The sequence below is a fragment of the Dryas octopetala genome, chromosome 7, assembly GCF_963921425.1.
Source record: "Dryas octopetala chromosome 7, drDryOcto1.1, whole genome shotgun sequence".
Classification (NCBI taxonomy): Eukaryota; Viridiplantae; Streptophyta; class Magnoliopsida; order Rosales; family Rosaceae; genus Dryas; species Dryas octopetala.
The window spans coordinates 10157635-10169921 of NC_141372.1; the positions used below are offsets into that span (position 1 = coordinate 10157635).

Below are 12287 nucleotides of genomic sequence, written 5' to 3' on the forward strand. Positions count from 1 at the left end.
CATTGGCTGATGACTCTTTGGGCTTGACCAGACTCACTTCTATACTGTTGTGCGTTTTGTTTTTCTGGGCTTAGGCCTGCCATATTGCCAAAAAGAAATGTCAGTACGCATTCTAATTACCATTTGAGAAGTAAGTTAAGGCTAAATTGTTTTTACTGTTATTTAAAGCAAGGTTAAGTAATTGAGAGCAATGGGGATGTAGCTCAAATGGTAGAGCGCTCGCTTTGCATGCGAGAGGTACAGGGTTCGATACCCTGCATCTCCATTTAAGCTATTTTAATTAACTTTTTTAATTGGCTTAATTATCGATTTACCACCCAAAACTGTAACTCATTCACACTTTACCACCTGAAAGTTTTTTTGTCCCAGATTACCACCTGTAACTTACATCCGTGTCAACAATTCCGTTAATGCTGACGATCTGGCCGTTAATGCTGACGTGGCGCGCTAGATGTGCGCCACGTGTCACATCTTTTTTTTTTTTCGCATTTTTTTATTTTTATAAACTTTGAAAATTAATTAAAAATAGCTCCGAACTCAGAAAAATACAAAAAAAATTCCTACGGACTCGTCTTGACTAGCACTAATTTACTATAAGATTAAATTACCAATTTGCCCTCTAAAAATTTTCAAAAAAATTAGAAAGTCCAAATTTATTTCTAAAAAATTAAAATAAACTTTCCTCTATTAAATAAATTCTAGAATTTTCGTAAACTCTTGGACAAATTCTCAAAAATATTTTGAAAAATTACCAAAAGCTTGTTTTAAAGAATTATTTCGAGACTTTACAGAAATTTTAGAATTTTTCTAGAATTTATTTTATAGAGAATTTTTTTTTTCTCTAAGACCGAGAGGTCTTTTGGGTAGCAAGTGTTCACGAGAAAGGTATTGTTAGTTTTTAGAAGACTAACGGTGCAGACCTCATATTTTTTGGAGTTTGGGAGATTATTCTATGAATTTTCAAAGAGTCTAGAGTATTTTAATTTTCTAGAAATAAATTTGGACTTTCCAAATTTTTTGAAAATTTTTAGAGGGAAAATTGGCATTTTGACCCCATAGTAAATTAGTACTAGTTAAGACAAGTCGGTAGAAATTTTCCGTGTATTTTTCTAAGTTCGGAGCTATTTTTAATTAATTTTCAAAGTTTATAAAAATAGAAAAATCAAAAAAATCAAAAAATACAAAAAAGATGTGACACGTAGCGCACATCCAGCGCGCCACGTCAGCATTAACGGAATTGTTGACGGAACAAGGTAAAATGGGACACGGATGTAAGTTACAGGTGGTAATCTGGGACAAAAAAACTTTCAGGTGATAAAGTGGGAATGAGTTACAATTTTGGGTGGTAAATCGATAATTAAGCCTTTTTAATTACCCAGAAAAATGATGTTAAGTTCTATACTATTTTAACACAGTAAGGGTAATTAGTTTATTTTTTTAATTATTGATTTTGTCAAATTCATGGAGTGTATATATAATTTCTTAAAGTCTAAATTTTAAGTCTTAAATATGTTTTTGAGCAAACATATAATGTTCAATAAAAGCTAGTAAGGTATTGTACTATTGAACTTGCTGGGGCAGGCAGTAAGGTATTGTAATAAACTTTTTTACCCCATTCTTCTTGCTTTTGTGATTTAATCTGTTATAAATTAGGATTGCACAACAAGAGTAAAATTATTTGTCTATTTTCATAATTTTTCAGCTAGCTTAGAGTGTAGGCCAAACAAAAGAGTCTATAAAATGTTGCGAGAACCAATGATTGACTGGCTGGAGCTGCTCTAATAAGGATTGGATTGTGCTCTCTCTCTACAATTTGAGTTTGCTGAAATCAACTTTTTTGACTGGATAAGTATACGCCTCATAATTGATTTGTTGGCCCAAATTACTCAATTTTGTGTGAGTAGTTATCAGATCAACCTGAAAAGAGAATCAATTCCCAACCAACAATGAGAACTAAACAAATGTTAACAAGACAATGCAGATATCAAGTCCTTATGCCTTTTACATTTTCAGAAGTTATATCAATCTTGTTTATTATTTGCCAAGATGGTGCCAATTGATATGGTGGATACATATATGATTGGATTAATAAGAAAACTGTGTCAATCCATTTTACTAGCTCTTGGAAAGGAAATAACAAACTATGCACTGACCTCATAATCTGTTTCAGATACTGTTTCTCGGCTGCGTTGATATTTCTGAACCCAGGGCAAAACTTCCGGATCAGTGGCTAATAAGGCTTCTGTGGCTGCCTGATCAGGACCCAAGAATGCAGACATAACAGCTAGCTGGACAAACAATAATGTTCCGGTCAAACTATGCAGTGGTTTTTTGGGCTGTATGTATGTTTCTTTTTGCAGTGCACGGTTGAACTTGGGTAAGAAGTAATATCCTAAGATGCAATTGCAGCTGTATAAGTAATGAAGAGAAAACCTGGCGGGGGCCGAAGCCAATGGCAGAGAACTTGTCTTTCATTTCCTGAACACTTGCTTTGTCCCACTGGGGAACCCTTCCCTCTGGATCAGGCTCCTGGGTATCCCCCCTTCCAAAATTTCTTTCAAACAAGCCCCACTGTTGGCACAACAATGGTTGTATGCATTACATGCCTTAACCCATAATTTCCTATAATTAGAAAAGGAATACAGCTAAATTATATGTAGGGACGTCTTATAAGTGAACAACTAGCATGTCTACATCAAATAACATCCTCATGTCAGTTGGGGTTTGCTCAGATGGTGAGGCTTCGATGAGGATGGCATAGATGCTAGGTTTGAAACTTCGAATCTTGCCAAGTAAAAGTAGGAATAAAAACTTTGGCATTTTCATGTTGGTAAAACCAATCACTTCTATTGAGTTTCATAAACATCCGATTGAAGCATTATATAAACAGCTTTTGATGTAACTGTGAGGGTTATTTCTCAACCAAACTTCACATCATGTGATTAGAATCATTCTCATATACGCTCTCAATAATCAGCTGTTACAGGCAGGAAACCGCGCAAATGTGTACAATTTATCAGTGATGCTAAAATATTTTCATTTAATAATTAAGTCCATAGACTGAGAATTTAAAAACTGGACACATGAAAATCCATATAAAATAATTAATCAACAGTTTCAATAACAACCTAATGATACTTAGAATCTGTATGGCACAACATGAATTGATAACAAACCTGACCATTTGAACCATATGCAGTGTATAATAAACTTCCCTTCTCTACATTTCCTCCACATTTGCGAATTGCAGCAGCAAGAAAGGTAGACTTAATGGCACTTTGTGCTGCATAGAATGAAGGAAACTGAATTAAGGGCATCAACCTCCTAACCCCAACCCATAACACCCACCACTATACACAACCCATAATTGTTCACTTCCATGGATAAGCCTATGCTAGATAGGTATCCAAGAACCAACAATTTACAGACCATTAGTAACAAAAGGTCCCTGCTATGTCAATGCCATGTCCACGAAGCATGGTTCAGAGTTTGTGATATTTAAAATGTACTACCTGCATATTGGATCAGATCAGCATAGGAAATGGGTCCACCCTTGGAGTACGAATCAATTTCCTTCTTTGCTTCTTCTACTAAATTCAAAGCAGCAGCAAGCCCCTTGTTTTCAGGTCTGCTTATCTCTGAGCTTCATGCAAGAAAAATTGAAGTAGAAATTGAAGGTAGCTTTTGCACAAGGATTTAAAACCAAATCGCACAGAAAAAAAAAGGATGGGACAAAAAGAAACTGAAATTAAAATGCAACAATTTAGTGCAAAATTTACGTTCTCCAATCCTTTTCCATTCATTTGTAATACTTTTAACAACATCAGAACTCTTGTGCCTGGTAAATGGAGAAATTAGTAAAACGGCACTTAAGACTCAGAAAAATTACAATACTAAACAGTCCAAAATGTCATTGCATTGCTTTGGAAGAGCTTATATTTCTGAATAGTCTTCCATCATCATATACTGGGAGTTTTCACTTTAACATTGCATAACTGAAGTTAAAGGTCAATGAAGTCTCACCACCAGTTTAGATCTAATATTTACAAGAGGACTAAGGTTACATTTTATTGCTCTGCTTAAGAGGCAAAAATCATATTAAAGAAAATCCTATGCATAACATTTACCTGAATCTGATAGATCCATTTGGGCCCCCAGTTTTCGAAGCCTAAAAACATAATCAGAAATAAGTAAGTGTTTTTGTTTTCTCCCTGTGTAATCACTTAACCAAACAAAGAAATCTTATGGTATTCACAGCATTTCACAGGATAAAGTTTTTTGCCAGACCTTATCATAAGTGATAGCATCATTCAGTGCCAAAGTTAGTAAGGATGGGATTATATCTGGATTTTCCTGAAATGAACAGGAGATAGAAAAGATATATCTCATGAACTTGAATTATGATGAATTATCTAAAGTCTAAACTGTGAATGGGGCATAAATATGCAGGATACTATGACTATTACTAAGATTTACCTTTATAGCTTTATATAGGGTTTCCTTGATACTTGCTGCAAACAAAGGAATATGAATTTGGATCAGCAGATTGTAGATGATTCTATTCTAGCATTGAAAATGAGCATTTGAAAAACTTACAAAGAAAATCAGAACGCTGTCTGCGTTGTATCAAATCAGCAGCCTCAGCCATTGCAACAAAAGTTCCTGAGCTTCCAATTAATTCCTAAGGAGCAATAACAACTGGTAGAAACTCATTATCAATTCACTCTAATTTATGGAATTCTTCTACATCTACTATGTATCCAATTCAACTGTTATCTATTTCAAAATTGAATCTATTAACTTTTCTTTATCTTTGGCCAGTATCCACTTCATAATGCAGAACACTGAATTATACGCAACAGACAACGAAAAACGGGACTAGAAAAATAAGAATAATGAGGAAAATTTGCTCTCACCATGCCAATGGTGGCACCAAGGCATTTAAGGATAGTCCTCCGATGGAACCTGTCCTCAATAATAGCATCAGCTTCAACTTTATTACAACGAATTGTAACCTGCAATTCCATACCATAAAAGCCATGATTACTATATAAGCAATGCCAAACAATTCGTTCCATGTGAAAACAATGCAAACCAAGACCACTTCTCTGTCATTTAACATTTAACAGCAACCACACGTCCCATTATTCTACACTCACACATACACACACATAGGCAAAGAAAACTTACAGCATGAGTGGAGTATCTGGGGGCAGAGGTAGTAGAAGAAGCGTTGAGAGGGGAAGGAACAAGTGGAAGCAAGGAAGACACAGTTGAAAGGAAGGAGACCGCCATTGCCTTATTGTCTTTGAGAAATTTGGAGAAGCTGTCTACAGTCTACTAAGTCTACAAGAGTCAAGACTGTACGTTCTTCCAAGTGTGGAGACTGGAAAATGAAGAGGATGTCAAAGTGGGCCGCTGTCATGAGTTTACAGGTTTCTCATATTTGTTATCCTATCTTTTATGTCTGAGTGGGATCGGATGCTCCTAGTCACGTGATACCACTGACCCTACGTAATTTGCTTGAAACATCCTGCTAGAAGCCTAGAACAGAAGTTCATGGTAAGGGGTAAAAGGTCATTTTGGTTTGACAGTTTATTATCTCAAGTTGGCTAGTTCCTCCAAATTGCATTCACATCATTAATACAGGCAAAAAAGCTACTGTGATGAGCTGCCACTAAACAAAAAAGAAGGATATGGAGGATGACAGAGATAACAATCAAATTCTCAATTTTATTGCATTGAATGACTATGAATACATGTAGAGTGCATATGTTATTCGGAAATAACAGTAAACCGGTATCTATCCCCAATGAATGCTTTTTATCTAATTCTTCAAGGTTGAAACCAGGCCAACTTCGCAAAACATAAAGATGCCTTGGTCATAAATGGGAGGCCCTGTTTCCGGCAATTCAATCCCTGACTTGCACACTTGCATTTCCTCCAACACTATGATATACCACCGCCAGCTATCTAAACTCAGCATGTACACATACATTCCGTGTCCCTATTCCTATAGTGGCAACAGCAGATTGTAAGTTACAATAAATTGCAAATAATGATAGTGGTGAGGACCACCATGCCAGCACAGGAATATTTCTCGAGAGCAACCATTTTGCAGTATCTGAGCCGATTAGAGAGTTGTTTGCATAGGCAATTCCTTCTTACACAAACAATCTGGTAAAGGGTTCACATAAAAGGGCTCCTCTGAACGAAATCTGTCTGTGCCCCTAGTTCCCGAAATGGGACCTTTTCTCTTCCGCGGGGAACCTTGCCTGTGTAACAACCATCACAGATGACGTCAAATTATGAAAAGTTGGGTTACACTCATCATGTAATAAATTTGAGAAAACAGGAAATTGGTATAATTACACAATAACCAGAAACAATATTGGTTAGGGTTAGGCTAAAGTGATTCAGATGGAACTTGGGAGAGATCACACACCGTTTCCTGTGCATTTCAATAACTCGATTTGATAAATTTTTTCCTTCCTTCAGAGTTCCCTGCTCAAGTTTTTCAAACAGACGAACAAGGGATTTTCTGATGAACACACAGAAGCATAGAAACAGATTCAGCTTGCAGCACCATAGAATGGTAAATTGGGAGCAGATCAAATCTACATATATTCAGAAAAGAAATCGCCTTGCCTGTCAGGAGATATTGTTTTCCTGTGTCCAAGAAAGCGGCGGTGACCTTCAACTGCCCTTGCCATGTTTCCGGAGTATGAAGGTATAAATACATCACTTTCAACTGAAACGATGTAATCCAGTGCAGCCATTTGAGATGCATGATTGGTAAAAGGTTCAAGCTCCTCAACAGATGCCAATGTTTCCTGAAAGTAAAGACCAGGAAATGGACAAGTCAACACATGACAAAATAATCAATATGTTCAGATTTCAGCAACCGACACCCATCCCCAGAAACTACGCACATAAAAATGAATTAGAAAATCAAAATGGAAATTCATTTTTTGTTTTAGCATGCCCCACCCATCTCCATGAAAATGAATTAGATAGTTCAATGATTTGGACTTCCACAATATACAATGAGCTCTCTACATAATGATTGGAATGTATGCTGACTTTTTCCTCACAATCTTTTTTATGTAAGGACATCTGCACTTCATAGAACAGCAGGTTCTTCTCTACATGCTACCAAAGCTCACCACAATAACTCCTAATCTTGAAGCCATCACAAACTTTATAGAACAAATTCTACCTTGGTTATGACATTAGTTCTTCATTGTTTTAATGATGTTCAACCAGAAAGAACCTTTGTACCCACAACTTTGAAAAAATAAAAAATGAACCAGATCACAGTGAAATGCACATGATACCATTCTGATATGCCAGAGATCATCATTGTGAGTAATTTGGGCCCCCAAGGAGATTAATTGGACCATCAGTTTAAAATAGTAAATCATGTATCTGGCAATATATTGGATTAAATAATCTGCACAGCTTCCTTATAACATCAGTGCTAATATTTTCCACATAATCTCTGTACATTTGAAAGCTCATATGTTAAATGTTCACCTCAACCCCAGCCATGGACATTGAAAAGTCTTATCATATTCCGTTTGGAGCTCAGTGATTAAAAAAAAAATGGAGAAAATCCAGCACAAGCACCACGCAACAATATGATGCAAGTCATACCTTGCTCATCAGTATTGGAAAACGGGATCGCAGGGCAGCCATATGAGAATCACCCCCATATATCTTTCCAGCAGCAATGTATATAGGTGTGTTTGATGGGTACCCAAGAGCGGAGAGAAAAATTCCAACCTCCTTGGGAGTTAAGGGGCAATACCCTTTGGATCTCTGTTCTATGGGATCAATTTCCTTTTCTTTCCAATATGGGGTATTCTCTCTACAAGTTTAAAATTAAAATGTCAGGCATCACATATGCTAAAATCCATAAAATGACAAAAGTTCATGCCATATAAGCATTTCATACCGAATGATCCTTAGTTCATCAGCTTCAACTGGAGATAAATCCTGCGTGCATCCACTAAAGGCAAGCATGTCCTCCTCAAATCGTAAATGAAGAGCAATGTAAGAACCAAAGGATCTCATCCGATCCACTAACAACTACAACATTAATCAAACAACAAATTTTTACAATGGCTACTGAATATGACAAAAGTTACATAACCACTCCAGAAATCAAACGAGCATTTAGATTTGGGTATTTACTTTTCCCATTGCTTCAATTTGAGGTGCAAAACGTAGAGCTTCATAACAAGCACGACAGCGAAGCTTCTGTATATCTAGAGGTAGGTTGTTATTTGCTAGGCGAGAATCAGATTTCGCAGCTCGAATAACCTTAGGAAAAGAATGATGTATTTAACAAGATGATTTTATTAATTTATAAAATACACTGCTCAAACCAGTGTTCCAGAAAACACACCTCATATTGTTCCCACATGCTACCTATCTCATCTTGGTAGTAATCCATACCAGACCAGCTTCTAAAATGCTTAACTGCTCTGGTACCAGTAGCCAGTTCCTTGGGAAGCTTTTTTATTATATTGACATCATTAGCTAGAGCATTGATAAAATGATCTTCATCGAAAACATCTGAGAAGTTGCTGTGTAACAAACAAATGAAACAAATCAATGACATAAAAACCAAGAAAGAAAAGAAAGAATGACTCAAAAAGTAAACAACCAATGATGCTACCTAGAGTCTTTCCAAAATGACCGTTTATCAAGTTCTGGAATAACAAGAGTGGCATTTATGATACGGGCTACAGCTACCATGTCACATATCTGCAATTCAAGGATGACATATTTGAGCTCCATACAACAGTCAGATGATGATATTCATCAAATAATGGATAATTAATAACAAAATCTTGATATAGAGTCAAACAATGTCTTGTGTGTCTAACATCGCGAAGAGCACCAATCAGCTAGATAGATATATAGATTAGTGGCTGTTGTTGGTACTACCATGTAAATAAAAATCGTGTGGTTTCAAGGTTTTCTGTCATTTAAATCATGCAGGTTTTCTAATACTACATGGGTACTAATCAAACCGCACAGAAGGAGAGGCAGGTTCAGCCAAATTAAAAGTGTGCACCCATGAACTCCATATTATTTTTAGTGCATGCACTTACATAAAGCCATCTGAAGTGCAGCAACCAATTTACTGGTGCAACAAGACTATTCCACATATAAATAATGAGAGAGGACTCCCAAATCTTAAAAGTCCTATTAGGTGAGAAGAAAGAAAGGGGATAAATGCTTATTTTTCTTCTTGTTTCTTTCCCCTTTGTTCATACACAAGACCAAAACTTTGTCGAAATTAGCAATAAAAATCTGGAGCACAGTCACTTTTGTTCTACAAGTTAAAAGAAGACTACCTTCTAACAGTCATCCAGGTTGGAATATTACACAACTATATAGTACAATCACAAGGAAAATGCATTGAACCAGTATCATTAAAAGGTCAGCCAAATGACAAAGTATCAATCAAGTTCTTTCCCCCTCCTGGTGATCAGCTTGATTGCTTAAAAAGGGAGGGGGCTGGAACAAATGATGACTCGGGATCCCATACTGTGACAGATTAGAGTCGGACTGCTGTTTTTCAAGTTCTCTTTCTTCAAAAATGTATCAGTGAGAAACCAATAAACATGAATTTTTGATAAACGAATTTCAAAAATCAAAATTTGGAAAGGACAAAATTCAACACAAAATATTCAATGTTCTGATCAATCAACATAAATTTCATAGAGTGAGACATTTTAAGAAAGAGTGTGTTGACAAACCCCAGCACGCATCTGGTTGAGCCCACCATTTGTATGAACTAGAAGGTAACCTCGGGACTCTGTAGGAGCTGAGTAAACAAAAGCAAAATGGAAATTAGGTACACCAAGGATATTTCATAGCAACACAATAGAACTTTATCAGTAACTTACATGTATAATTGGGACTTGGCTCTACACATGGCACAAAATCGCGATTTGGTGGAGGCTTCCATAGCTTGTCAGTTTCCAAAATCCCACTTGAACCATCCAACTGTCAAGTCTAAAGGAGTGAAAACATGAAAGATGCATAACTTTTTCACATCAATAAACATATGTAAATCTATATGGCTCAGATACAAATCCTAACTAAAGGGATATAGTCTTTTTTTCTTTTCTGTCTTCTTTTTCCTCCAATACAACCACCATCAACAAAAGATATCTTTGTTTCTTTGTATTTTATTCCCATAAATTCGAATAAAGCCAATTTTGAAGTTATGATTTGCAAAATTCTATCTCTTTCCTTATTAGTCACAATTATGCAATCAAATGGAGTTCATCAAGAAATCATCAATCATATAAGTATCGATCAAAAGACAAAACCTTGTGAGAAGAAGGGAGAGGTGCTTTCCACAGATGGGGCGGAGCGAGCTCCAGCATCCAGCTCTGCTCGGTGCTCAACTGCTGGTATTTAATATCATGTTGCTACAAAATCAGTAAGAACATACAAAACACAGAAATTCAGATCAACCCACAAAATACTTTTGAAAAGCAAAATGTAAAACACAAAAATTACTTCTTTTCTTTAAAAGGTAACTTCCTAAATGGGAAGTCAATTTAGTCAATGAATATGCACACCTAATCTCAAATAAGCATAACCAAAAGAAACTAAAAACAAACGCTATTCACAGATTGAGTCAAAAGATCCAGAATATAAAAATGACTGAAATCTGCACCCTTTTCAATCACCAAACCAAACAGTGAGTAGTACAGAAAAATGGTGATGATCAAAGATTCAAAACCCACTTGAAGAAATGATAAAAGAAAATTTTAAAAACAGAAAAAATTCAAGAAGAAGATCGCCTCAGCCTTCAGCAGCAAGGTAAGAAACCCTAAATTGAATCGTTTCATTTCGGTTTTCTTTGGAGAAAAAGAAAAGAGAAGAAAGAGAAGAGGAGGGGTTGAGGGATTCACCGTGGGGAGCTTGAAGGAGTCAGAGAAGTGAGGGACCTTGGAGGAAGAGAAAACGGGTACGTGGACAGAGAAGAGAGCCACTAGAGCTATGGAGCATATGGCGCACGTTAGCACCTTCCGCAGCGCCGTCAATGATCTCCACCTCTTCTTCTGCATCTAGGTATCTGTAAAACTCAGTCAGTCGGTCACCGAGCAGCAACGTTGTTGTTTCAGAGCCATCACACACACACACACACAAATCCAAACGAAGAGAATGAAGAGAATGAAGAGAATGAATGTGGTTAAAGACTGTTTTTGGGTTTGTGAGTTTGTTGGGGTTCGCGGGTTTCTTGGGTTTCAGAGCTGAAGGAGGTCAGAGGACGGAGGGAGGTCGGCGCTGGGCAGCTTGTGTTTGGTTTGTTGCTTCTGCTTGTTCTTCTGCTTCTGGGATTTTGCCGCTTTGCTTTTTGGTAGTTTTGGTCAGTTTATTAGCAATGCCAAGCGGCAGAGATACTATTCGGTTATTTAAAAAAAGAAAAATTAAAACAAGAAATAGAAAAAGAAAAATTGTAATTTCAATTACTTTTGATTCAACAGAAAAAGAAGGAAATGTAATTTTAAAGAAAAGATTGTTCCTCGTTTAAGGACAGCTTGTATTCCAACTGGACAGCATATCTTTTACATGTGGAATTGTAATTTCATCTTTAATTTTAGAGTTAATTATAATTATATATCTCAACTATATACCACTTTTCAACTTGATACCTCAAGTTTAAAAAATTGCATTAAGATACCCCAACTACGAAACTATGTCATTTCAGTACCTCCGTTAGTCTAGTCGTAAAAATGATCGTTATCTGATAACGTGACACATCACTAAAATGCTTCATTTCAATTTAGTATCTCAACTTTACCATATTTTCAAGTTCATACCTTAAAATCTAAACCTTGTAAATAAATAAATGTTTTCTAGTTTTTATTTCAACTTCACTTTAACTTTTGACCCATCAAATCTTCACAAAAACTATCAATCTTATACTCATTTTGAAGCTATGAATTTTCTCTTTACAACCATATAAAAATCATGCAAAAAAGAGTTATGAAACTCAATATAATTGGTCACAAAGTAGGCTACTCGAAACTGCCAAATTTTCCAAACAAATTGGCAATTTCGGGTAGCCTAATTTGTGACTACTTATCTTGCGTTTCATAGCTTATTTTTTAATTATTTCTATATGGTTATAAAGAGGAGATTCATAGCTTCAAAATGAGTACAAGATTGTTGCTTTTGGTGAAGATTTGATGGGACAAAAGTTAGGGTGAAGTTGAGATAAAAACTGAAAAATATTTTTAAGTTGAGGTATG

At 36.1% G+C, this 12287-nt stretch overlaps 2 protein-coding genes and 1 non-coding gene across 5 annotated transcripts; 1 reads left to right on the forward strand and 2 right to left on the reverse strand.

Moving 5' to 3' along the window:
- The first annotated feature begins 192 nt into the window (after nt 1–192).
- Nucleotides 193–265, forward strand: TRNAA-UGC (transfer RNA alanine (anticodon UGC)). Its single transcript has one exon. It is a non-coding gene; the product is annotated as a tRNA-Ala (tRNA).
- A 1320-nt stretch (nt 266–1585) lies between these two features.
- On the reverse strand, nt 1586–5442 carry TL29 (ascorbate peroxidase 4). Of its 2 annotated transcripts, XM_086249434.1 has the most exons (11): nt 5191–5442; nt 4917–5015; nt 4597–4681; nt 4477–4511; nt 4288–4353; nt 4128–4168; nt 3513–3643; nt 3177–3283; nt 2434–2571; nt 2154–2288; nt 1586–1917 (listed from the first exon to the last, which is right to left on the reverse strand). In XM_086249434.1, exons 1-11 carry the CDS (start codon nt 5293–5295, stop codon nt 1807–1809), a joined length of 1053 nt encoding a protein of 350 aa, XP_086105560.1. In that variant the 5' UTR covers nt 5296–5442; the 3' UTR covers nt 1586–1806. The 2 variants fall into 2 exon arrangements, with proteins under 2 accessions (XP_086105560.1, XP_086105561.1); XM_086249435.1 differs by lacking the exon at nt 5191–5442 and having other exon boundaries at nt 4597–4698.
- Nucleotides 5443–5713: 271 nt separating this feature from the next.
- On the reverse strand, nt 5714–11421 carry LOC147279529 (O-fucosyltransferase family protein). Of its 2 annotated transcripts, none has more exons than XM_086249430.1 (12): nt 10944–11421; nt 10353–10433; nt 9924–10023; nt 9774–9841; nt 8684–8772; nt 8411–8591; nt 8197–8325; nt 7958–8091; nt 7657–7870; nt 6649–6833; nt 6446–6541; nt 5714–6275 (listed from the first exon to the last, which is right to left on the reverse strand). In XM_086249430.1, the coding sequence occupies exons 1-12, from the start codon at nt 11097–11099 to the stop codon at nt 6134–6136; spliced, it is 1575 nt and encodes a 524-aa protein (XP_086105556.1). In that variant the 5' UTR covers nt 11100–11421; the 3' UTR covers nt 5714–6133. The 2 variants fall into 2 exon arrangements, with proteins under 2 accessions (XP_086105556.1, XP_086105555.1); XM_086249429.1 differs by having other exon boundaries at nt 10353–10454; nt 10944–11420.
- Nucleotides 11422–12287: the final 866 nt, after the last annotated feature.